Source organism: Stigmatopora argus, chromosome 3 (genome assembly GCF_051989625.1).
Source record: "Stigmatopora argus isolate UIUO_Sarg chromosome 3, RoL_Sarg_1.0, whole genome shotgun sequence".
NCBI classification, from domain to species: Eukaryota; Metazoa; Chordata; class Actinopteri; order Syngnathiformes; family Syngnathidae; genus Stigmatopora; species Stigmatopora argus.
The window spans coordinates 7,529,578-7,557,210 of NC_135389.1; the positions used below are offsets into that span (position 1 = coordinate 7,529,578).

At 39.4% G+C, this 27,633-nt stretch overlaps 3 protein-coding genes across 3 annotated transcripts; 2 read left to right on the forward strand and 1 right to left on the reverse strand.

Moving 5' to 3' along the window:
- Positions 1 to 842: 842 nt before the first annotated feature.
- lcat (lecithin-cholesterol acyltransferase) lies at positions 843 to 10,305 on the forward strand. The gene is made up of 8 exons (XM_077596787.1): positions 843 to 981; positions 1,369 to 1,606; positions 2,800 to 2,956; positions 3,150 to 3,265; positions 3,362 to 3,457; positions 5,251 to 5,475; positions 7,100 to 7,295; positions 7,469 to 10,305. Exons 2-8 carry the CDS (start codon positions 1,450 to 1,452, stop codon positions 7,830 to 7,832), a joined length of 1,311 nt encoding a protein of 436 aa, XP_077452913.1. The 5' UTR covers positions 843 to 981; positions 1,369 to 1,449; the 3' UTR covers positions 7,833 to 10,305.
- Positions 10,306 to 10,492: 187 nt separating this feature from the next.
- Positions 10,493 to 22,386, forward strand: pla2g15 (phospholipase A2, group XV). The gene is made up of 7 exons (XM_077596788.1): positions 10,493 to 10,824; positions 12,926 to 13,082; positions 14,566 to 14,684; positions 17,074 to 17,172; positions 17,259 to 17,483; positions 18,051 to 18,163; positions 20,188 to 22,386. The coding sequence occupies exons 1-7, from the start codon at positions 10,689 to 10,691 to the stop codon at positions 20,593 to 20,595; spliced, it is 1,257 nt and encodes a 418-aa protein (XP_077452914.1). The 5' UTR covers positions 10,493 to 10,688; the 3' UTR covers positions 20,596 to 22,386.
- On the reverse strand, positions 21,503 to 25,784 carry endouc (endonuclease, polyU-specific C). Its single transcript, XM_077596789.1, has 8 exons — positions 25,678 to 25,784; positions 25,504 to 25,557; positions 25,192 to 25,291; positions 24,997 to 25,108; positions 24,796 to 24,917; positions 22,968 to 23,080; positions 22,744 to 22,894; positions 21,503 to 22,674 (listed from the first exon to the last, which is right to left on the reverse strand). Exons 1-8 carry the CDS (start codon positions 25,686 to 25,688, stop codon positions 22,399 to 22,401), a joined length of 939 nt encoding a protein of 312 aa, XP_077452915.1. The 5' UTR covers positions 25,689 to 25,784; the 3' UTR covers positions 21,503 to 22,398.
- Between the last annotated feature and the right edge of the window lie 1,849 nt (positions 25,785 to 27,633).

Consider the following 27,633-nt stretch of genomic DNA (forward strand, 5'->3'; position numbering starts at 1 on the left):
TCTAAATTGCCCCTAGGTATGGGTGTGAGTGTGTATGGTTGCCTGTCTCCTTATGCCCTGCGATCGACTGGCCACCGATTCAGGCTGGAGACAGCTGGGATTGGCTCCAGCACTCCCCACAACCCTAATGAGGATAAAGTGGTTCAGAAAATGAGATGAGATGAGATGAGTGTTCCCTGCTTGGTGCCCGAAGTCAGCTGGGATCGGCTCCAGCACCCTGCGCGACCATTGTGAAATAGTGTATGTATAGTGGGTAGTGAAGTTGTTGTTCAAAAGTTCATTTTATTTGTATCTACTTTTTTCTTATGTTGTGACGGATTTATATCTCTCAAATTAAATGCATTTAAAAAAAATAGATCATCTGACAAGTATGTTTTTTTTTAAAATGAATCAAAGTGGGAAAAAGATTTATATGGTGCAGGGATCAAAACTTTGTAGATCTTGGCCCACTGGATTTTTGATTGTTGGTGCAAGAGCGCACATTCTCATGCGATGGTATCTTAAACGTGGTCAAGCATATATATACCAAAGGTCATTGACCTGTAGTAACCTTGTAGTGACGTGCGTCTGTGGGTAGCGCAACCTTAGGGGGATGCTAGTGAGTCGAAATTTTTATAATTTCCCAAAATCAAGCACCCGAATTTAAATGGTTTCAAGCGTGATCGATCGGTGACCATGGGTCTATGTTCTATCATTGTAACCAGAATAATGCCGGCTTAAAAAAAACAATGTGAGTAAATAATTGCGCGTCAAATACTCTTCGAGGGACACATAAAGAAGACTACTGAAATATCCAACTGAATCATGTTAAATATGTTTTTTTCCCATGCCCCCGGACGGAGGTTTAATATAAACGGACATTTCGGGAGTACCCTGAAGGCATCACGAGATGACCGGAATATCGTCGTTTGGTTCATCCACTGCGCTGTCATTTGGACAGATTCTACCGAAGGGACTACAATCCACGCGTTATACCCTTCTGTAAGTCGCCTTTTCTACTTTCATGAAGTTTCAACGTAAAACGGAATCATCTTTAGCACAATGACAAAAGTATTTGAATGTGTGCTCGTCCTTTAAACTCGTCACAACTCGCGCAGTCACTTATCTGTCGCGTAAATAAATAGGTGAAAATCAATAGGACACTGAATTCCCCACACGTTTATTTGTCTTTTGAGTGTCTTTCCCCCCCGTTTTTCTGGTGACTAACCACGCGTGGGCTGATTTAACAACATTTTCATTCATCATCCATCCTTTAAGCTGATGGGTCAGAGTCAAAGTCTGGTCAAACTTGTGTAGGCGAGTGTTCTTGTATACTGTAATAACATCTATACTGAAGTTTTTTCTTACTTGTTATTGCCGTTGACCAAGTCGCCGCCAGCAGTGTTGCCAAGCCCGAGAGAAGACATCGGCCAACACTGCAGCAGGCCGGAAGAACGCTCAAGAAGAGCAATGGTCTCCACAGGACAAAGCTGGCCTTTGCTGACACTTGGCCTCCTGCTGGGGCTTCATCTTCATCAAACCTCCTGTTTCTGGATTATCAATGTTCTCTTCCCTCCTGACTCGAAAGCTCAAAACCAGAGCATCGTTACACCACCGCTCATTATTGGTGAGTTTACTGTTAGAAAAATGTATGGCATATTTTTCAGACTATAAGCCGCACCAGCCAAATCACTCGCAATGAAGAGGAATTTTTTTAAAATAATTTCCACTGGAGTATAAATTGCACTTTTGTCAGGGGATTTTTTTTAAATATATATTTTATCAGAAACCAAGAACAAACATACATTAAAGTACTGTATTTTCTCGCATATATACTGTAGTATTTGCGACTAAAAAAATTATGACTGAATCAAGGGTACGGCTTATATGCGCACAAGTCTTGCTATACTCTTTTTCACCAGTAGATGTCGGCAAAGTAACGTTTACTATTTGTTGGTTATTTTCTATTTTGCAGTAAGAAAACAAGCATTACTGGATGAATTAATTCCTTGTGATATTGACCCTAATAATGTGCTTTTGATTCATACAGTATCTCAGAAATACCACGTGCATTGATTTTTCTTAAGATTTTCCCTTCAAAGCACGTGTCAAAACGATTCCGCCGAGGGCCGCAGTGGGTCCTGGTCTTTGTTCCAACCGATCCAGTGCCGACATTTTAACCAATCAGGTGTCTTCTAAAATAAGTAGCACCTGACTTTAATTAACTGATTACACTTGCAAAAGGTATCCTCTTGTTGAGTTGGAATGAAAACCTGCACCCACTTTGAGGACCGGTTTGACACCCCTGCTTCAAAGTAACACATTAGTACTCCCTATTGAAACCATGAATATGGAAGTAAAAATTGTGAATCAGGGGGCGGCTTATGCACGAGAAATTGTAAAATTCAATGATTTTGAGGCCATTTTAAAGGTGCGGCTTATATATGAGTAAATACGGTAACAGTAATAAAGGGAGGAAACTGACTAAATAGGCAACTGTTAACACAACTGTTTTTCAGATAACTATAACCTAAAATAACTAACATAATAGGCTGTTGTGGTCATAAATAAATTAAAAAAAAATACCTAAGTCGCGCTTGAGTATTAGTCGGCGGCACAGCCAAGCTTTGAAAAAATTGTGACTTATAGTCTGGAAAATACGGTACTCTGATAATATCCAAATGTAAAAATGTGGTTTTACGGACATATGTATTATTTGTTTGATAAGTTGGATCAGCAAAATTGAAATGGGAAAATTTTCTATTAAGGGGTTTATAACGGTATTAAATAGATTTTTATCCTTGTCGCTCATTTTTGCAGTGCCAGGAAACTTGGGGAACCGTTTGGAAGCAAAGGTAGACAAGCCGCAACTTGTCAGCTGGCTGTGCTACAAGAAAACGGAACACTGGTTCCCCTTGTGGATTGACCTCAACATGTTCATGCCTATTGGCGTCGACTGCTGGATCGATAACATTAGGTAAGGCTGACTTTCAGCTGTCCTCCGCTCACAGAGGCGGAACATTTTTAATGATGCTGTTCTTTGGCCATAGAATATGCATCGATTTTTTTTTTAACCCTGATTTTTACGAGGCAAAACTTTTTCCCACGTGACAGGTGGTGTTGGAGTCATATTAGGGTATTTTCTAAAAATTGTCTCTGCCTGTGTTCAGACTTGTTTACGACAGGACGACGAGACGGTCATTCAACTCACCAGGGGTGCAGGTGCGGGTTCCAGGGTTTGGGCAAACCTATCCCATTGAGTTTCTTGACAATAACAATTTGGCAGGTGAGATAAACCATAAATTCTGGCTAAAAAAGATTCAGCTGTGTTTCCATACAGATGAAATGGTTGCCGTCACTGAGTCTTCTGTTGTTTTTGCAGGTTATTTTCACACTATGGTGCAGCATTTAGTCAACATTGGCTACACTCGAAATGAGACTGTCCGAGGCGCACCATATGATTGGCGATTAACTCCTAGTAAGTGGTATCAACATTTTAACCGCACTACAGTATATCTGCTTTTTAGTAAAGTCGCCCCAACCCTTGCATGTTGCCAATTTGTCTTGGACCCATTGCCTCTTTTAGGTCATTATTAACACAGTTCAAAAATATCCTGCTACTTTTTTCAGAAAAACCAGGTTATAAAACTATATTACATGACCTAATCTACAATAACTATTACATGACAAGTACTCTAAATCAGCAGTCCCCAACCTTTTTCTCACCGTGGACCAGGAAAGCTCTTTCGGTTTTCCCGCGACAACTTAAGACAAAATTGTGTGGGGGTGGGATTGGTGCATGAACAACGTCCACAATGGCAATAAATAAATAAAAATAGTCCCGCGCATAATAGCAATTATTTATTGTTATTATAACAACTTTTCTCACTTCAAGTAGGAGGGCGAGATTGAAAACGTTAATATTTATTACTCTGACGGACCGGCACCAGGTGGCTCGTGGACTACTGGTTGGGGACCACTGCTCTAAATAACAAATGCATGCTGCGTAGTGCCGGGTGAAATGGGAAAACAATGATAGAATATTGAGCATTTTATGTCATGATGATACAAGACAGTTTGGTTTATTTTAAGTGTTTCTTGTTTTTTTTATGTTATTAAATTGGTCCCCAGCCACCTGATGGTGAAGGGCAGGGGTGTCAGACTCGGGTTGGTTCGCAGGCTGCGTTAACGTCAACTCGATTTCATGTGGGCCGGACCATTTTAGATATAATATTTAGATTTTTTTAAATAAATGGATTAAAAGAACTGGATTAAAAGCCCTGAGTATTCAGTTTTTATAGATCTAAAACAATGTTTATTTTAGATTTTTTTCTCATATATTTTTAGATTTTACAAAATGATTTTTGAACTAAAAACACAGAAAAAAAATGATTAAAAAATTACAATTATTGATTTAAAACGGGGAAAATCAGGAAATGTAATATAAATATATACTCTTCATTTTAATTTGATCCTAAAACGGAAAGTCGGCACTCATGATTTACTTTCCCGGGCCACACAAAATGATGCGGCGGGCCAGATTTGGCCCCCGGGCCGCCACTTTGACACATGTGGTGTGGGAGTTAATCCCACTGACTTTGGTGCGGGTAGGCGTGGAATCGATTCCCACTTGGTGGTGGTATGATTGGGCGTATGAATGGTTTTCTGTTTCTGGCATCATTGTATCCGCACCACAGTTATGTGCAGTATGTTTTTATTGATTTTTCTGAAAATTGACCAGTGTGACAGTAAAAGGAATTTATGGCAGTACATAATTTACAATTGTTTTGATGCTGCATACATTCTTATATCGTGCAACACTAATTCTGCATGATCCTTTTTTATGCTGAGAAGGGTCACAAAACAGACATCTTTTGGCCTATTTTAATTTAGTTTGTACAGTTAATTCACACTTTCTAGGTTCCAACTGTTTCCAACATTTTCCTTTATTTAACCAACGCACCTTGGTAAATCACACATTTTCAAATCTGTGCAAAAGAATGCCGTCTTCAATATTCACTTGTCACTTTAGGGAAATACACTACACTAATTTCAAATTAAAAACATATTTGACCACTACTGTCAGCGATTCAAAAGGCTTCAAAGTCAAGCCCAAAAGGTTGCAAGTCTGTTAAAGAAATGATCTGATTTTTCAAATGCTACATATCCTTTGAAATGTATGACTTTACTACTCCACTGAATTTCTATATACGTATATTTATATTAAAAAAACAGGAGTATGAATAAATGTAGCCTTTTGCTTTCCCACAGATGAGAATGCAGAATATCTGCTGAAGTTGAAGGGGTTGGTGGAACAGATGTACACCCAGTACCAGCAGCCCATTTACTTGCTGGGACACAGCATGGGTTGCCATTACGTCCTCTATTTCCTTAATAATCAACCTCAGGCCTGGAAGAAGAAGTACATTCGAGGCTTTATTTCTCTAGCGGCTCCGTGGGGAGGAGCTGTCAAAGTGATGAGAGTCATGGCGTCAGGTAGGGCATGGCACAGTTCCCAGTTGACTTTTTTTTAAAAGTCAAGCCACATACAAGACTTTTTAAAGGAAAAAATGTCACTATATGCATACCATTGTGTAAATATATTTTTTAATTTTCCAAATTGGTTATCCTCACAAGGGTTGTGGGGGGTGCTGGAGCCTATCCCAGCTAACTATGGGCACAAGGCAGGGGGCACCCTCAATCGATGGCCAGCCAATTGCAGGGCACGAGGAGACGGACTACCATCCACGCTCACGTTCATAACTAGAGGCAATTTAGAGTGTTCAACCAACCTACATGCACATTTTGGGGATGTGGGAGGAAATTGGAGTACCTGGAGGAAACCCACACAAGCCCTGGGAGAACATGCAAACTCCACACAGAGAGAAAACCCACCTGGGATCGAACCCTTGACCCAGAACTGTGAAGCTGGCATGCTAACCACTCGTCCCCATTGTGTGAAAAAAATCACAAAATGTAAATGTGTAGATAATTATAAGTATAATCCTGCTATTTGGGGAAGAACATTTGCTGCAATTATCATTTCTGTTATTTGCACAGATAAACAAAAGTAGATTGTAGTTAACTCTGGCTGCTAGACATCCAGATTGGGAATGCCAGCCCTCCCATATCGAATGGATTGGTCGTCTATCACTGTCCGAACAAAGCCTGAGAGACAAACACACAGAAACAGAGAGATTATTTTGAATTATAGTGTGATACATGATATCAGTAAAAAGTTGAGGCGCAGATTTCCAGAGTCACCTTTTTCTTTTTACAGGTTTTTTGATTCTCCTAAATGAACAGCAGATAATAACATATGAGTCAGGAGTAAAAATAAAGCAATAAACATTGCAACACATTTAGTCAGGAATGAACAATTAATGTGGATTTAGGAGTGCACTATGACGCCTTGAGACGATTCACCCCTCCACCCCCCTCAATCTAACACTTTTTAAAAATTCCAAATGCTAATAGACAGGCTGATCCCAGCCCAGCAAAATGAAAATTTCTTATGCAGCAATAGGGCCACAATACCTTATTACAGGGAGGCGAACAAGTTCGAGCAAAAAATTTAAAGTATGAGAATGAACACACCGCCCGGTGGCCTGCCAAAACACACCCACACACAAAAACACACAATTAAAACCATATTATTCACAATAACACTTTCTTCCCTTTACAAAACAAAACAACAACGTGTTCATTTCAAGGTAAGTGTCCACCCTCAACATGCACATCAAATGCAGGTATTCAAAAATATGATGAGAAGCAAAGAACCACATTCATTTTGGACGGGAGCCGCATGAGGCTCGAGAGCCGCGTGTTCGCCATTCCTGCCTTAGTAGAAGCTATGGCCTATGCTCCCATTCATATTTTATCCAAATACAGTCACGGATTAGAGACACTTGGTATATAAAACAAACAAAAAGGAAATTATTATACCAAGTACCGTATTTTCACCACTATAAGGCGCACCGCACTATAAGGCGCACCCTGAATGAATGACACATTTGACTTTTAAGTGCGCCTTATAGTCGTGAAAATACGGTAAACTAAAAATGTGGATTAATGTGTGAATACATTAAAAAAAATGTTTATTGTATCTCATGATTTTAAGGCGAAAATGATGGCATCCCAATGATTTCCAACATCAAGATCCGCGAGGAGCAAAGAATGGCTACCACAAACCCCTGGATGCTACCAACAGAGAAGGCGTGGCCTAAAGATCACGTCTTCTTGTCCACGCCAAATTTCAACTACACGGGACAGGACTACCAGCGATACTTCAAGGACATCAACTTCGAAGATGGCTGGTACGTAAAAATAATGTGAATCAGCGCTTAAACTGAACTTTGCATTCTGATTTTTACAAGGCTTTCAGAACAGTAAACCAAATAAATTACACATTGCTTACTTAAAAGTTTGAAGTTGGTAGGAAAATTAAGATACGCTACATGAGCCCTGATCATCATGTGGTTGGTTTCAGGTACATGTGGGAAGACAGCAAGAATCTAACAGGGGATCTCCAACCACCTGGCGTCGAGGTGTGGTGTATGTACGGCGTGGGAATACCTACGCCAGTGACGAATATTTACGACGACGGTTATCCGAACGCGGACCCCATAGACTATGTGTACGAAGATGGGGATGACACCGTTGACAGCCGAAGCATGAGTCTGTGCAAAAAGTGGGCGGGACAGCAGGAGGAGCCTGTGCATGTCACGGAATACAGGGGATTGCCACATTTGGATATTGTGTTTAATGAAAAGGTGCTCAATCAAATACAGAAAATCTTGGAAGGGAACTCTGATGTTCAGAAAGAAGTCGACGTCAGATATGGGCAGAAATAGCAAAAGTTCAATTCAGTCATTCGCTGCTATTGACGCCAGTAGAGTTCCCATTTGAACTGGGATTGTTGTTGAATGGGCATCTATTGCCGTCAATGGTAACTAATGTTAATACGCCCATGTAAAATTATGTCAATGCCTGACTCAAGTTTATAAATATGATCCCTGTTTTTCTTTACTTGAAATGATTTACCTTCTCATTTTGCTCTTTTTACCTGATTGGAATGCCTAAATGTTTTGTTGTCCATGTTTTTAGTGGTCGTGGTTGAATTTGGATGGATTATCTTGTAATCCAGTGTTTCCCAACCAGTGTGCCGTGAGCGATGCTTAGATGTGCCGCAGGAAATTACAAGAAGAATAATCCAAGAGAGAAATCTCAATATTAAGAGATTAAAATTGAACTATTACGAGGTTAAAATATGAAATTATAGATTGTACTATAACAAGATTCAAACCGTAATATGATGACATTAAGTCATTTTGTTGCTTATTTTTATGTAAAGTAAACCGGACGCTCTTTGGTTTTCCGGGCTTTGACTTTTGTCGAGCACAAAACGGCTCTGCTCGTAATGTTAGGTGGTTGAAGTAATATTGGGAGGAAAAAAGTTGTAATATTTCGAGATCTAAGTAATTTTCCTGTTTTCACGGAAGTTGTTTGGTTTCGGGGGCACCAACTTTTGGCGACGTAAAGTCTCTGTGAGCACATTACATTTTAGTTAATATTGGGAGAAAAAGTCAAAAATCTAAATAAGGTTAAAAAACGTTGCATTAATTATTTTAACATCAGTCGAAAGTTGTTCGGGGTCTGCGGACATCAACTTGGATGACGTTAGATCCGTGTGAAAAAAAATAGATTTTGGAATAATTTGGGGGCCGATTATTTAATTCCTGTTAATAAAACTTTGATGAGCACGACTTTATAATGTTAATATAGGCGACATAGTTTTAAATTAGAAGATTTTCAGCTAGTGGTGTGCCAAGAGATTTTTCAATGCAAAAAGTGTGCCGCAGCTCAAAAAAGGTTGGGAAACACTGTTGTAATCATCCGAAGTGTGTTTTGTTTACAAAATCTTCCATCACAGAGCTGGCTGTTAGACCAGGAGTGGCCAAGTCCGGTCCTCAAGAGTGGCTCTCGAGGACCGAATTTGGAAACCCCTGCCCTATTCAGTCTGTTTTCCATATCTCCCTCCTCTATCACACCTGAATCAAATGATCAACTCATCAGCAAGCTGTCCAGATGCTTGATACCAATCCCAATGATTTGATTCAGGTGTGTTGGTGGAGGGAGACATGGAAAACAGACTGGATGGGGGGTCTTGAGGATCGGACTTGGCCACCCCTGTGTTAGACGAACAAAATTGCGATCACAATGCTTTCTAAAACAATGCTGTGTGTGCATGTGTGTGTGAGAGAGTGTGTTTATATGTGTGTGTATATGTGTGTGAGTGTGTTTATGTGTGTGTGAGTGTGTGGTAATGTGTGTGAATGTGTGTGGTAATGTGTGTGTATGTGTGTGAGTGTGTGGTAATGTGTGTGAATGTGTGTGGTAATGTGTGTGTATGTGTGTGTGTGAGAGTGTGTATGTGTGTGAGAGTGTGTATTTGTGTGTGAGTGTGTGGTAATGTGTGTGTGAGAGTGTGTATGTGTGTGTGAGTGTGTGGTAATGTGTGTGTATGTGTGTGTGAGAGTGTGTATGTGTGTGAGAGTGTGTATTTGTGTGTGAGTGTGTGGTAATGTGTGTGTATGTGTGTGTGAGAGTGTGTATGTGTGTGAGTGTGTATGTGTGTGTGAGTGTGTGGTAATGTGTGTGTATGTGTGAGACTGTCTAAGTGTGTGTGTGAGTGTGTGTGTGTGAGTGTGTATGTGTGTGAGAGTGTGTATTTGTGTGTGTGTGGTAATGTGTGTGTGTGTGTGAGAGTGTGTATGTGTGTGAGAGTGTGTGTGTGTGAGTGTGTGGTAATGTGTGTGTATGTGTGTGTGTGTGTGGTAATGTGTGGTAATGTGTGTGTATGTGTGTGTGAGAGTGTGTATGTGTGTGAGTGTGTATGTGTGTGTGAGTGTGTGGTAATGTGTGTGTATGTGTGAGACTGTCTAAGTGTGTGTGTGAGTGTGTGTGTGTGAGTGTGTATGTGTGTGAGAGTGTGTATTTGTGTGTGTGTGGTAATGTGTGTGTGTGTGTGAGAGTGTGTATGTGTGTGAGAGTGTGTGTGTGTGAGTGTGTGGTAATGTGTGTGTATGTGTGTGTGTGTGTGGTAATGTGTGGTAATGTGTGTGACTGTCTAAGTGTGTGTGAGTGTGTGTGTACGTGTGTTTGTGTGTGTATGTCATCGTTTACCTTGAACCTGCACAAGGCAATAAGGATGGAATTTAGTTCTCGTCTACAATCTTGTATATTTACATATATTTGTTCATTAACATGCATAGGAATATGTTTATTATGTGCTGTCCCTTTAAATAAATCAAACTTAAAGTCGAATAGTATTTACTTGACTGAACCCAATAAGAAGCCATCCCTTCGTATTTTTCCGCACCAATACATCCATTTATGAAGTCATTTTTGCTGTTTTGCGCACAAATGCGTTAACTACTGGACCAGGGCGAAAGTCTGAGTTCGGTTGATAATTCGCTTTCCGATCGACTTTTCTGACCTCGTTTACCTCGGCCTGGCTGGAAGTTGCGATAGCAGATGGAATCGCTGCGTTCTGTTTTCCTCAGAAGAACCTCGTGATCGCGTCATCATCGTCGCACAAGGCAAAGAACGTCAAAGAAAGCTTCTAGAAATCAGACCAACTAAGCGACCACGCCGAGAAAGGCGTCCCCCCGACATGAGTCCGATGCCTAAATGAAATATCGGGCGACATGGCGGGTCGGCAGAGGCTCATCGCCTTTTCGCTTCTCACACTCGGTTTGTTATTATGGCTGTTTTGTGGAAGGAGCTCCGGCAAACATGTGGGCAACAAGTCGTTCCAATCCCCGGGACCCCCAGTCGTCCTCGGTAAGTGTCACTTCTCACTTCTATAAGCACAAAGTGTTCTAACCTTTTAAAAATATGTCAGTGTGGTATGCATGGTAAATGCCACGGTAACTGGATCACTTTTGGACCAAGATTTTCAAAATAAACGCCATGACGTGTTATGATCGACCGAATTCCTGCTAATTGTCGTTTTCTGAGTGGAAAGACAATGGTTCCCAGTCTCATCATAAGATTGCTGATAGGCGACCAAGCACATGCCATTGGAAGGTTTTAGCCAATCCCTTCATTCTTCTGCACAGTAGATCATGTGATTCTTTTTCACTTCCACACTGATGAAGGTGTAAAACTTGCTTATACTCACTTCAATTTTGCACTTCTCAAAAATAAGCCAACTGCATTTCAAAATACTTCATAACATTTATCCTTGTAAAAGCAAGATTGCCAAGGTTACTGGCAATTTAGAGCGTCCAATCAGCCTACCAGGCATGTTTTTGGAATGTGGGAGGAAACCAGAGTACCTGGAGAAAACCCACGCAGGCCCGGGGAGAACATGCAAACTCCACACAAGTGGGTCGGCCTGGATTTGAACCCTGGACCCCAGAGCTGTGAGACCGACGTGCAAACCACGCGATCCACCGGGACAACAAGTATAATAAATATTATTTAGTTGATAAAGAACATGAAAGAAATATAAGTCAGGAGGCACGATGTATAAATATGTGGCAAAATAGACAATTTCACCCAAAAAAAGAAATACATTTTGGAAGAATTTTGGGAAGCTGAGTTTGTGAAAAAACAAAATATACATTTTTTTAAAGTAATCATTACTAACATTGAATGGGATGTTGAAGTAGTGTGCTTTGTGGTGAACCTTGTGGTACTATTTGGAAATGTCATTTGGAAACTCTGTTCCTTGTTTTCAAATGTTTCTTTTTAAATTTATGTCTCATGTGAATACACTTATGCATACTAATAACAATAAAATATTTGCATTTGGGATATTTCCCAGAGTTTTTTTAAATTACCTTAGGTGATTTTTGTCCCTTTCCTCTCTTTTTTGGTGAAATTGAAGGGCCTTATGTGTATTTTGCCAAATATTTTCCAGCGTGCCTCCTTACTTTTTTTTCTTCCATGTATAACAATTTGAAGTGCCTTTGCAAAACACATACAGTGTAAGTGTTGTTAAAACCTCATTACCATTCTTTTCGAGTTGATTTTTTTGGTAAGCCTTATCTTATACCTACTTGTTCTGTTGACACAATTTCAGGATAAGCACATAGTCCTCAGCCATGTGTGTTTGAATTTGTGATTCTATATTTCGACATATTCCTCAGATAGATTTTGGACATGAACCCACATTTTCCCCGAAATCGCAAAAAGCATTTGCGCATATAGTTGGAGATCAATGCTTAATCAGTGAGACCGAATGGTCACGTGCATTCAAGGTCATGAGTGGTCAAATATCAACGCAAACACAAAATATGATCAAAAGGAAGCTCAAGAAATTCCAATTTTGTACTCAAAAGTTTTTTTGACATGGTAATAGTAGTGCTAGCCTTCATGTTCTATGATATGATTACCGTATTTTTCGGATTATAAATCACTTTTTTATAGTTTTTTTGCGACTGATACTCTGGTGCGACTTGTGCATGAAATTATTAACACATTTTTTATTATTAACGCATCGTCTACCTCCCGAGTTGGGGTAGTTGTTTAAAATTGACACAGAGGATGAAGATTTCATTGGATTTAGTGATTTGGAGACAAACTTCTACTTTGGTAAACTTGTTAGCATGTTCTTTATAATTATGAATAACTCTTGACATGTTACGTCGTTGCTGACGTTACCAGACATGTCAGTCATGTAACGTTAGTATACCGTACACTTATTCAGCCTGTTGTTCTCTATTTTATTTTAATTTTAAATTGCTTTTCAAGATGACATGTATGTTTTTGGTGTTGGATTTTTATCAAATAAATTTACCCCAAAAAATGCGACTTATACTCCAGTGCGACTTATATATGTGTTTCTTCCTTCTTAATTATGCATTTTTTGGCTGGTGCGACTTATAGTCCAGAAAATACGGTATTACTTCTTGTCTTCTCTTTTTGTTGACTTCAGTTCCGGGGGACCTAGGAAACCAGCTGGAGGCAAAATTGGACAAACCCAGTGTGGTTCATTATATTTGTTACAAGAAGACAGACACTTTTTTCACTTTATGGCTCAACTTGGAGCAACTCGTACCCGTTGCCATTGACTGCTGGATGGACAATATCAGGTATTATTAACACAAGTCACTTTAAGACCTTCTTTAAACGGGACAAAAAACAGACAAAACAAAAAAAAACAAGGAAATATTGGTGCTACTTTGTGTGTGACGATCTTCCGATCCGATTCTCCGTATTGGTATCGGCACCCAATATGGCTGTTTTGGAAGTATTGGACAGTAAGGGGTCCCAAGATTGGCTCCGATCCAGCAGTCGCATGTGTTTTCAGTACCATAATGCTTTTCGGCTGCTGTAAATCAAACCACAAGAAAAACAAGTGGGTTGAGTGGGATTGCTTGTCCTTAAAACTAATCACGGTAAAAGAGTATCATGTAGTATTTGTAAACAAAAAACATTTCTTAAGAACTACCAGCAAGGCTAACTATAATTTAAAAAAAAAACACTTATCATTTACTGATTATATTATTTTTTTGTATTATTTTAACTTGTCTAAAAATCGCTATGGGCAAAACATTTTGAAAAAATCGAATCGGAAGTAAAAAAAAAATCAGCAACGGTACATCCTTGTTTGTGAATGAAAAATAAAAAGTTCCACATGATAAAAAAACAATTCAAAATTGAAGTTGATGACCACTAATTCTAATACTAGGTAGAGTATACTAAGTAGAGTTCTGCTAAGCTTTACATCGTATACTTGTATTGCTTCAGTATCATAAGATGAATTGGAGTTGTTTTGGAAACTAAATTAGTGTAAACGGTTCTGTGTGTTTTTTGCTGACAGCCGTTATCAGTCATCATTGCGCTTAGCCTTCCAAAGGTCACTTGTTGCCAATATAGAGGAATTGTAAACAAAGTTGGAGGTAAGTCATCCATATTACTAACAAAACAAGAAAACTGGTACAACAGCCATCTTCCCTCGTTTTAAACTGGCCTACTAATAAGATTTCAGTAGAAAAGAGAAGGGACTTTTGTCTTTTTCCCTTTTAGGGTTACCACAGCAGGTGACTTGTATGGTTTGTGCATTTATTGAGAGTCAATATGGCATCCATGGAATTGTCCTCCCTTGAAAATTTTGTTTGACATTTTCCATAAACCAGAAACCAGGAAGATGAATATTACAAGGAATGTCCAGATCCCATTTTTTGCATGCAAGTCACCTGACTTTGAGGATCTGCAGATACAGTAATACCTCGACATACGAGTGCCCCGACATACGAGCAATTTGAGATATGGGTAAAATTTCGAGCAAATATTTATCTTGAGATACGAGACAAATTTTGACATACGAGCATACAGCGGACACGAGAAGCTGCTCATAATAACATCATGGGCACTGTCTCTCCCCGCAACTCCCTCGTGTAATGTCTCTATGAGTACTGGGCGGAGCGTTGCATTTTTCAGTGTTTTTTCCCCGTTAGTCAGTGCGAATGGCAGAGCTTGTTCGCTAATACGAGAGGACTATACACTACTTCTCGTTGGCAAGTGCCTGATAAAGTATCTATGATGATGACGTGTGTGTATGTGTGTGTGCAGGCTTATCTACAACAGGACTACACACACAACCTCGTCGCCCCCTGGTGTCAACATCACCGTTCCAGGGTTCGGGGACACATACTCGGTAGAGTATTTGGACCCTAGTAAACGCGGCGTAGGTGAGTATGAAGGGATAAAAGTTCACTTTTGGTTTTAACCTATCACCATCATTTTCCTAAACCTGGCACACCAGACTGATTGTTTCGTTTTTCCACTGCCGGTATAAAACACAGAACAATCTGAGAGACTTTTTCATGGGGGGAACCTACAAAAGGTATACAGCTGCTGATTGGATGAGGATGAACTATATTATTGTTGTAGTTAAAAAGTTAATATATCAAGTTGTATATTCCTATTTATACTAGTATGTATTATCTTACCATCTCACATCAGGCATATAGACGTGGGCAACTGTTATTGACCACACGCTTAATTATTTATAATTATATTCCGCAACTGGCTGGATATTCAATTGGGGTGTGTATTGCCTTATATCTGGTGATTGGATTGGATAACTTTATTCATCCCGTATTCGGGAAATTTAATTGTGACAGTAGCAAGAGGGTGAGAATGCAGATAAAGGAAAGGCATAGTTATACAGTACAGTCGCAAAGGCCACAGAAAAACAAAGCAAAAGCACAAAGTACAAAGCAAAGCAAAGTAAATGGGATCATTAAGAATCACCAAATCAAATCAAGACAGAAAAGTAGCAAAAACACAAATGAGCAAGGGTGGACGGAGCTACCGCCACCGGCTGCCACATGAACGGCGCCATCTTGGTTGCGGTAGCAAAAACGGACACAGACTCAAAAAGACATTGTAAAGTTGGACAAAAACTGGAACCACACACAGGAAGTCTTCCACAAGATGGGGAACTTCTGCAGACTGTGACCGAGGTAGAGAATATGCAGAGTCACTCTTCCAAGCTTATCCGCACAGTTCCTCAGTAGTCTGGAGCTGAAGACAGCAGTAGCAGACGATTTGATGCCAATTGATTCCGATAATTCATTTTATCACTTTGGGAAGAAAAAAACGTATAAAAATACACGTACATTTACATTTTTATCAATTTACTTCTGAAACCTCATTCAACACTAAATAAACATCATGTTTGAACTGCACATGACCTCTAGTATTATATTTTCTTAGTTTTATCCATATAGACCCAAAAACATGGCAGGTCAAAACATTAGGTTGAACATTCTAGGTATATTAAAAAGACAAAAATAAATTATTAAAGTGAGGTAGAACACTTGTTTTTGTTTGGGAATTACCGATCACTTATTGAATTAACGTCCCAAGCATGGTTACGATATTTCAGGGCACGGTGGCTGACTGCTATTGACTAGTGGATGCAAATGGAAGTGTTGACACCTTTTGTTTATTTCCACCAAAAACACAACTTGTAAAAATCGATTCAGATGAATTAGTAATCGTTACAAGAATCGTGCAATGTAAAATCGCGGTATCGATACCTTTAGTTGTCAGTATGTGAGCACTAGTGAAGGTAGAATCAAGCTTCGCACTCACAATCTTCATATGTGTACTTAACCCAATATTGTTTGTCACCGCAGGGTAGTTCTGGCGAAGTTTAGTTTTCAAACCATGGAAAAAAACGACTAACACGTCTTGATGTGTCAACAAAACAATGTCATGCTGACTTTTAATCAATTTACAATTATGAGTAGCTAATTGCATATGGATAAACTGATACAGTAATACCTCGATTATCGCGTTTAATGTGTGGGTCCCGTGAAAAGTGAAAATCTGCAAAGTTGGGTCACGCCTATTAAAAAAATAAATAATAAAAAATACAAATTTATTCAGTCCTGAGTCCTAGTAGCAAGCGGAAGAGTTTCAGTGTGGATTTTCACATTTTTATGAACTTAAAAAAATAAAAAATAAGCCGCCTTGTAAATCAAGCATACCACTCGTGTCAACTTTTAAAACTTCTCATCTCAACAAATGTTTTAAAGAAGGGAATCAATTTTTCAAATATTTCTTCTTGTAACCTCTCAACTATTTCTGGTCATATTGTTTTTTTTTTAATTTCTTAATTCAGTGTGTCTTTTAAGTCACTAAAACATCAACTGGTCCCTATTGTGTCTTATTTTCTACTTGTATAATTGGAACAAGCCACCTGATGTTGTAGAGGTTCACTTGCCTGACTTTGTTGCGGGCAGACGCGGGCTCAATTTCCGCAGGTAGCGGCGATATGATTGGGAGTGCGGATGGTCGTTTGTCTCTGTGCGCCCTACGACTTACTGGCGACCAGTCTAGGGAAACAGCTGGGTTAGGCTCCAGCAACCCCCGCAACCCTTTCGAGGATGGGGGGTATGGAAGATGAATGAATAAAAAAAAATGCGATGTAGTGCAGCAGCAATAACCGAAGCGCGAAGTTGCGAGGTGTCTCTCTTTTGTCAAGTCAAACATCTCTAAAAAAAATACAACAAAGGGAACAATGCTTCCATGCCACTAAACTCAGCTTGTTTCTTGTTTGCCCTTTAGGTATGTATTTCTTTAATATTGTACAGGCACTGGTGGACTGGGGCTACACTCGGGGAGGTGACGTGAGAGGAGCTCCCTATGATTGGAGGAAAGCACCTAGTCAGTCAAACACACACACGCACACAAACACACGCAACTCATCATTCCGAGTTGTCCATTCACTTCTCCACCTCATTTCGTTACAGATGAGAACAAGGAATACTTCCTGGCTTTACAGGAAATGATCGAGGACATGGCGGCAAAGGCTGGCGGACCCGTGGTCATAATCGCCCATAGCATGGGCAACATGTACACTTTGTACTTCCTCAACCAGCAGCCGCAAGCCTGGAAAGACAAATACATTAAAGCCTTTGTCGCTTTGGGACCGCCGTGGGCCGGTGTGGCCAAGACGCTTAGAGTCATTACCTCGGGTGAGAAACAACTTTCCTCTCTTATAGTTCCTGTCCGTTTACCGTATTTTCTGTACTATAAATCACACTTTTTCATGCTTTGGCTGGGCCTGTGAATAATACGCAAGTGCGACTTGTGTATATATTTTTAGCAGCCTGTTTTGTTGTTTATTTTTAGGTTATATTTATCTGAAAAACTGTTATGGTAACAGATGCCTACATAGCGTGTTCATCTCCATTGTCATTTTGGTACTTTAAGATGTTTCTGATAAAACGAAAAAGTTGGCTTCCCAAAAGTACGAATTTCTAGTGTACATATATACATATATACATATATATATATATATATATATATATATATATATATATATATATACATATACATATACATATACATATACATATACATATACATATACATATACATATACATATGCATATACATGTATATACATACATATATGTATGTATGTGCGTGCGTGCGTACATACATACATATATACACATTCATTGTACATTTTTCGCCTAGTGCGACTTATAGTCTGAAAAATATAGTACTCGCAGTATGTCAAATACAATCTCTCTCAGGTGACAATAACGGCATTCCGGTAATCAGACCACTAAAGCTCCGCTCTCAGCAACGAACGGCTGTGTCCACCTCTTGGCTGCTTCCCTATTCCAACACCTGGCCTAAAGATAAGGTATGCTTTCATGTAATTATGTCCCAATGCAATTAGATTAGATTAGAATTTTATTTCATCCCGTATTCGGGTAATTTCCTTGGTTGCAGCAGCAAGACAGACACAGAAGATTGTAGACCTAGGTAAAAAACTGGAGCCACACACAGGAAGTCCAAAATACTATTATTTTATGTTTGCTATTTTTGGAGTGTCGGATTTTGTCACAATAGTTCCTTGTGTTTTCACATAAGTAAATCTAACCACTCGTCAAACATGTCGGCTGAGTGGGAAGATTTATTTTTAGAAACTAATGTTGGTAACAAAGCATAGTATAAACAGAGCATTTCTTGAGGTACAACAAGGGTACAACCAGGGCTCAATCAAGCTTTTTCTGGACCGCTTTTCCTCACAACGGTCGCGGGAGGTGCTGGAGCCTCTCCTAGCCAACTACGGGCACCAGGCGGGGGAGGCCCTGAATTGGTGGCTAGCTAAATCGCAGGACACAAGTTCATGGACGACCCCTAAAAATATTGTTTGTCATTTAATAGTTCATTTTTTTTGCATTATTTTCACCAAATGGAACATTCTGGCATCAGATCAATATTGGCAAAAGCTCTTCATTCATTCAAGGGATATCTCATTCTTACTCATGAAAAATATGACTAATTTGAAAGACCCGCAACCCTTGACAGAATAAACGGCATAGGAAATAAATTCACAATTTGAAACAATCGAATGTGTCGAGACAGACATGTATTTTATCTATTTACTTTAAAATACTATACCTGTATTTATGAATTTTGTAGGATACACAATGTTGCTTTTTAAAAATCCACTTATAATACCAAAAATCAAGATAAATCTACAGTGCTACCTCGAGATACGAGCTTAATTCATTCCAGGACTGAGCTCGTATGTCGATTTACTCGTGACACAAATGAACGTTTCCCATAGAAATGAACTAAAACTAAGACTTTTTGCACGGCAACGCGCTCGTAACATAACATAAACAAATTTAAATGAACTTGGATTACGATGCAGACACACTCAAAAATAAAATTAATCTAACCTTACACTAAACAACAATTCTAATTTTGTTTTAAATTTTGATACCTTTCTTCTCCCGGGTTGGCTCTATTTGCCCCGCCTCCACGCTGACTTTCAGATGCAACCTATCGAGGGTTGTTTGCTTTTGCCTTCCCTTCAAAATATTCTCAAAATGATGCACACAAATGTCCTCACAATAGCATAACGCACGACCACTTGTCAACTTGCCCGGGAAGTAGTACTCCTCTAGTATTAGCGAACAAGCTCCGCCATTCGCACTGACTAACGGAAAAAAACACTGAAAAAATGCAACGCTCCGCCCAGTGCTCATAGAGACATTACACGAGGGAATTGCGACCAGAATGACAGTGCCCATGATGTTCTTATGAGCAGCCTCTCGCGTCCGCTGTCTGCTCATATATCAAAATTTGTCTCGTATCTCAAAATAAATATTTGCCCGAAATTTTACTCGTATCTCAAATTACTCTTATGTCGGGGCACTCCTATGTCGAGGTATTACTGTATTTGTATAGCATAATTCATTTTCTGTACTGCTTATGGTCACAAGGGTTGTGGGGGGTGCTCGAGCCTATCCCAGCTGGCCAGCCAATCGCAGGGCACGAGGAGACGGACAACCATTCACGCTCACATGTACCTAGGGGCAATTTAGTGTCCAATCAGCCTACCATGTCTTTGGATGGGGGAGGAAATCTGAGTATCGGGAGCAAACCCACGCAGGCCTAGAGAGAACATGCAAACTCCACAAAGAAGGGTCGCATCCCACCTCGCGGCAAAATACATATCTTGAAAAAATAATGGATCAGATCAGAAATCAAAAAATGAGCATTGCGACATCCCTAGTTTCAACACGAAAGTGATTCGACAACGACTTGTCGAATACCAAACGGGCAATTTTTTTGTATTCCTTTTTCCTGACTATTTTATTGACTCTAGTGACTTGTACTTGTAAAATCCAGTAATTCTCCCTCTGACCGCAGGTTTTAATCCAGACCCCGACGACTAACTACACAGTGATGGACTACAAGAAACTCTACTTTGACCTCGATTTCGAGGACGGCTGGCTGATGCGTCAGGACACAGAGTCTCTCCTCTATGACCTGACGCCGCCCGGCGTGGCCGTCCACTGCTTGTACGGCACCGGCGTGCCCACTTCCGAAGCCTACCAGTACGGCGACACGTTCCCCGATGAGGACCCCACCGTGGTGATGGGCGACGGCGACGGCACGGTCAACCTTCTGAGCGCCACACAATGCAAACGCTGGGCCGGCCGGCAGAAGGAAGCGGTGACCTTGCAAGAGCTCCCCGGGAACGAGCACGTCAACATGCTGGTCAACGTCTCCACTGTGGCCTACATTAAGAAGGTGCTTTTCGAAAGCCCAGAGTAGTCGGCGTCGCGGGGAAATGCCTCCCTCGTTGCCATTCGTGCTGTTTGAATGGTCGTTATGCGCTAAAAAAAACTCTGTGTGAGGTTAGAAGCAGCAGCCATTTTGACACCTCAAATATATCATTTCAGTTCGATCTGGTTAAGGTTTTCAAATGGCTACTGCACGTGATTTTTTTTTTTTTTTTTAAATTGAATTTTTATACAGGTGATGTCAAATTATTTGGCGATGAACTTGGATTTTTAGCTCCAGAAATGGAAAGATATCAAGTGTGCTTCTTAAAAAGGAAAATAGAATAAAGTACAGTAGTACCTCGACATACGAGTGGCCCGACATACAAGAAATTTGAGTTCATTTCAATGGGAAACGTTCGTTTGAGTTACGAGAAAATCGACATACGAGCTCAGGCCCGAAACGAATTAAGCTCGTATTTCGAGGTACCACTGTAAATGAGTGTTATTTTTCCAAATTTGAGCTTTTGATTAAATGAACTTGTATTATACACTTTTATTGTGATAATGCAGCAATTTACTAGCTTGCAGTTTTACTTTTAATTCTCTTTAAGGAAAATAAAGATTGGGCTCATTTTGGGCAACAAATTAAGTACATTCAGGTACAGTTTTGATTTTAAAAAATTATTTAGCCTGATTAAAAAAAAGCACACCAAAAAGGAGTGCAGTTGTTACAGAAACTCATATTCACTATTTCAGGGATTATTATTATCAACACTATTGTTTCTAATTTTCGGGAAAAATGTCCTATTTTGTCAGTGCATGTTTTTTTTGCTTTGTTTGCCCCAATTTCAGGTGCCAAATGCTTTTAATGTGATGATCTTCGGGTGCTGAAAAGTATTTAAAATTTTATGTCTCTGGAATTTTTCTTTTTTCTGTCTATTGCATAAGAGGCCATGTTCATGTTTGTTTCAAGTTTTATTCCAATTAATCCAAGACGGACAGTTTAACCAATGAGGCTTCTTCTAAACCTGATTACATTTTGAAAACATCAGATTGGTGGAAAAAGTAGCGTTTTCATCGGTAGGAACGAAAACCTGGGCACATTTTAAGACCCTTTTGGACACCCATGACCCTCTCATTTTGATCCGTCTTTGTACGTTGCTGAGATATCATTTCCCACCACTACCGAGAAGACATATACCGTATTTTCACGACTATACGGCGCATCGTATTTTTATTCGCAGTGTCAAAAACGAGTGCCTTTTCTGTATTTTACACACACAAAGGACGCACCGTTTTTATAGACGCAGCCGGGCATGGCAAAACATACACCAGCTTAAACATACACGGTACACCTACACGATAAAAACACGTTTTTAAAAAGGCAACGGAAGCAAAACTGAGTTCAGTTGTACTTTATTTAGCCATTTTACAATGTACTTGCATCATCATCACCCACAAATCAATCAAAGTTGCTTCGGAAAGCTGTGTTGATGCCGATCGCCAGGCCACAATCCACTGGGTGTATTGACAAAAGAACTATATATCCCAGCAGTCACTGCGCAGTACTTTTTCTACGGGAAAATAGTAGAGTCGGGGGCTGCTTGCGTTAATTGTGAGAGCTGTAGAGGATGGTGTACCCTATCAACTGATTTATTTTATTTTATTGTGATAACAATTTTAGTATTGGTCCATATATAAAGCGCACTGGATTATAAGGCGCCCTGTCTATTTTGGAGAAAATTTAAGACTTTTATTTGCGCCTTATAGTCGTGAAAATACGGTACTATCTCAGTGAGGGGCTTCCTAAAAAAAATTAAAAAGCCAAATTCAAATCCAATTCTCTGAAAAATCATTGCGAATGCTGCCTGAAATGTCTGCTGTTGCTGCTGAGTAGTTTGGGGTATGCCGTGCCAAGGGAGCGCCCGTGGCGGACCACCAGCAGCTCCATCTGGCACTGGTCGATGTTGACCAGGACCGTGGTGCTCCTCTCCGTGTTCATGAGAAAAACGACGGTGAAGAGCGCCATCTCGAACTCGGGGCTGGTGCCGATGAAAGCGCTGCCCACGGGTTTGAGCACGCTGTGCCAGCTGAACTGCAGGCTCACCACGTGGTCGTCCTCGTCGGGCTGCAACGGGGACGCCATCGTTAGGTGGAGCGAGGGTGCCGACGGACCGTCGAGTGTGGAGAGACGTACCAAGTCGTGCTGTCTCGCCTTGTAGCCTTTGTAGTCCAGCAGCCTGGCCTTTTCCTGCACGTAAAACTGGATCCAGTTATGGAAGCCTGTGATTTCGTTGTTAAATTTGATCTCTCCGACAAAGACGTGCTCGAAGCCGCACGAGTCGGGCCTGAAAAAAATGTATTTAAGGGGAATTATGAGGTGAGAATGATTCGGAATATGTCTCGCACATGTTCTATTACCCGGTATTCCTTTGTCTGTGGTAAAGGTGAAACCAGATCAAGTGGAGCTGACTCTTGAAGTGCCTCAGGTTGGATGAAGACTGGCCTTTACTCACCAGATATCTGTGAGCACGCTGCCAAGAAAAAAAAAACAAGACTTTCCTCCTTTTAAATACGAAGATCGTGAAATATGAGAAATTGTCAAAGGCAGCTGTAACGTTTGCTGGCCTTTTAAAGGTTCATCTTTTCAAATAAACCCTATTTTTATCATATATGGAAACTTGGTACCTGACTTTAGGAGCTTATGTCTGAAATAGAGGGAAAGCTTTTAAAAAAAAAATGGGGGTGCCGTATTTTTCGGACTATAAGTCGCACTTGAGCAAAGGTCGCACCATCCAAATAAAAGGGAGGAAGAGGAACAAATATGTAGTGCTATTGGGGATCAGGTTTTTTATTTAATCAGAAAACAAAAAGAAACCTTTACATTTAAATTAACAAAAGTAAAATGGCCTAAATGGGCATCCGTTAACATTGATTATAATGATCTTTTTCAAGACTCAAGTTTGAAAAAAGTACTTTTTGAACACCAAATTCAATTTTCAGACAGAAAATAATGACAGTACCCTATCGGAAACAAACGATTATAACAATATATTTGAGAAAAAACGTTATTTTTGCCTCATTGAAAGCATGCAAAGACATGGGTGTCAGACTCGGGTTGGTTCGCGGGCCGCTTTAACGTCAACTTGATTTCACGTGGGCAGGACCATTTTAGATATAATATTTAATTTTTTTAAATAAATGGATTAAAAGCCCTGAATATTCAGTTTTTTATAGATCTAAAACAATGTTTATTTTAGCTTTTTTAATATATATTTTTAGATTTTACAAAATGATTTTTGAACTAAAAAACAGAAAAAATGGATTAAAAAAATTACAATTATTGATTTAAAAGGGGGAAAATCAGGAAATTTAATATACATCTATACTCTTTCTTTCTTTACTCTCCCATTTTAATTTGATCCTATAACAGAAAGTCGGCACTCATGATTTACTTTCCCGGGCCACACAAAATGATGCGGCGGGCCAGATTTGGCCCCCGGGCCGCCACTTTGACACATGTGGTCTAAGACATCTTAATATCTGAACATTTAAATATGTCAACTAAGGTGCAATCTCATTTGGAAATGAATGTTCTGTTTCATGAAATGTAAATGAACCAATCTACTGTGGTAAAACAACAAAATTGCAATAACTGGATTTAACCATTAAAAGTGTTCCACATTCTCTTTAAAGATATCTCGCACCATCTAGTGTTGAGAATGGGTATAATGTCTAGACCCAGAATTTAAGACGACCGACACCTTTTCAGTCTTATTTCAATGCAAAAAACACTCTTAGTATATTTAGGCCAATACGGTAAAACCTAAAAAAAGCATACCTTATTTGCAGTTAAGAATTAGTCACAAGCCCAAGGAAACTATGAAAAAAGTGCAACTTATAGTTCGGAAAATACAGTACTTGGCTCGCTATTTTACAGACAAAAAAAGCACGTTTAAATCTTGAAAGTTTCTGAAGTGCAAGATTATTCATCCACTCAAAAAATGAAATAACATACACGTTGTAGTACCTCATTTTAGCATGGTAGAACGTTTTGAGAAAAGAAAAAAGGTTGTTTTTGCTGCACAGTTCTGCATTCCACAGCTGCACAGATGTTAAACACATTTACTGCTCTCTCTTCATGAAAGAATGCGCTTTAAACTCCCTCTGGGATGCAGCTGCATCTTTCCTCAGCTCACGCAGAAATCGGGCTGAGGTGAAGTTCAACCTAAATGCAAATCCACTTTACCTTCATAACCTCTGTCTCCATGACGGCATCCAAGAAGAGGCTGACCTCCCTCTGTTCCTCAGCGGTGACCCGCTCAGCCACGCCGGTTGACCTCTCGTAGTTGTCCAGCAGCTTCAAAAGCCCTGAAGAAACCAACACAGTTGCATTTCAAACATCTCCAGATCTACGATCGAAGGCAGTGGTACTCAAGCTGTCACTGACGGGAGATGGTGGTGACGTTCCCCATTTTGATCTCATTGACATTGTTGAAGAAAGGCCGAGAAGCACGATCGATTGCGATTTGACTTCCTTGGCTCACGAATCCTGCCCGGCCCTTGCAAACCCCCCAAAATCCGTGTTTGTTAGCGGCACCAAAGAAAAGACAAGTTCAGATCAAAGTAAAAATAATCGTTGTACTTGAACCGAGATGTTGTAATCGAGTCCAGGGGTCATTCGATTGGAATCCAGCCTCCACAACTCATCGAAGAGCGTGGAAAGTTCTTGGTTTAACACTAAACTGTATGGATAACCATCAATATTATATGAAAATAGGCGTTGAAGAAAACTTTTTAACTATACATATGTAGATATATTCAATTTAATCAACTTTCCTCCCATTGAGAATAGAATACATCAAATTCATTTTGACGTCTATTGCTTTCAATGGCAGGACATTCAAACAAGAAAATAAATTACTGTTTTCACCTCATATAATATATTGTTCAGTACCTGGATGCATTCAGTCCACTGATAAACAACCCGAAAAGGAGGACTTGAAGTATCCTGTGAAAACACAAACATTTGTAATTCTTTCCATCAGAAATATTGCAAAAATATCCTCAAATTCATATAAAACCCACCCGAAGGATCAAGAAAAAAATAATGGGAGATTAGAAAACAAACCTTGAATCCATGATCTCTCTTGTTTACTCTTCACTCAACTGCGCACACACTGAAGTTCTGAGTCGTAGCAGTGCAAAATCCAAACGAGGTCCAATGAAACGCGCATGCGCTGAAGGGAGTGCTGCATATCCACCAAATGGCCAACAGGGGTCGCTGTAGGCCATTGTGGTAAAACAATAACTGGCAGACTTCACTCTAGACTGGTCGCTAATCAATCGTAGGGCACACAGAGCGGCAAACCAGCGGGAATTGTGCCCGCGCCTGCCCGCACCGAAGTCAGGCGAGTGAACCTCTACACCACAAAGTGGCTTGTGTGTGTATATTTATTTATATATTTATATATTTATATTTATATTTATATTTATATATATATTTATATATATATATATATATATATATATATATATATATATATATATATATATATATATATATATATATATATATATATATATATATATATATATATATATATATATATATATATATATATATATATATATATATATATGTATATGTATATGTATATATATATATATATATATATATATGTATATATGTATGTATATATATATATATATGTGTGTATATATATGTATATATATATATGTATATATATATGTGTATATATATACACATATACATATATAGATACATACATATATACATACACATACATATCAGTGGCGGTCCGTGCATTTCCGAGTGACGCCTTCAGCAAAAACTATTTCATGGCTATAAAACCTCTACTGCAGCTACAGCTGTGACACAAAAATAATCAATAATAACCTCATACAATTGAAATATTATTTAGGAATATAGCCATATTTTACTCACCAAAAGTCCTATTTACCTGTACACAATATCCATCTTCCTTTCTTTTCTATCGCCATCGAAGCTAATGCTGAAAGTCGAGCCTGTCCTGTCGTATTTGTGGCATACGTTTATGCGATTTAGTGCTGAAAATGTTTGTTCCCAGTTGTGACAGGCTTGCTTGCTTTGGAGTTGTCCGACCTTTCTTAATGATTTCCAGCTTTTTTTTTCTTGAAAAGTCCGTCTTGAAAATTGCTTTAAATCAACACAACAATATATTTGCTTGTGCAGCTCGCTCCAGATGTACAGTTTGGTAGCTCTGGCTAGTCGACTCTATCACTTGCCAATCATAGTTGGTGAAAGCGATGACGTATCCCTACGCCTGCGAGAAGGCAATGACGTATACCTATGCCTGCGAGAAGGCAATGACGTATCCCTATGCCTGTGAGAAGGTAATGACGTATCCCTACGCCTGCGAGAAGGCATTGTGGTGTTGCCAACTCGAAATCTGATTGGTTAAAGCAACAGTCTTATTGACGCTTGTTTAATACAGCAGAGCCTGCAGAACTGATTGTGAAGGCCTTGAGGCAGATTTCTGACCCTGGCAACAAATAATGGCTGAAATGTGATTGGTTAAATGCTTCAATATGGAAACACACATCTGGAAGCAGTGCAACCAGGGGGAAAAGCAATGAAAGGAAGTTAACAGACAATTTGGAATGATTTAATAAGTATTCATGGACAAAATATAATTAACATCAGTCTGTGATTCAGATATTTCTTAGGCCAGCAGAGAAGGCTTTGAAGGCCCTGACGGCACATCACTGGTATATGTATATATATGTATGTATATATATATATATATATATATATATATATATATATATGTATATATATATGTATATATGTGTATAAATATGTGTACAGACGCTCCCCTACTTACGAACGCAATTGGTTCCGAGCGATTGTTCATAAGTTGAATTTGTTTGTAAGTTGATTCAGTGCTATATTTTGTATTATAATTTATGTTTAAGGCCGATATAAGTATATTGAAGGTTTATATAAGTGCATTTGTATGTTTAAGGCTTGTATAAGTAACACGCATTGGTTTGTACTGATTTTTTTTTAAAATAAAATGGAGAG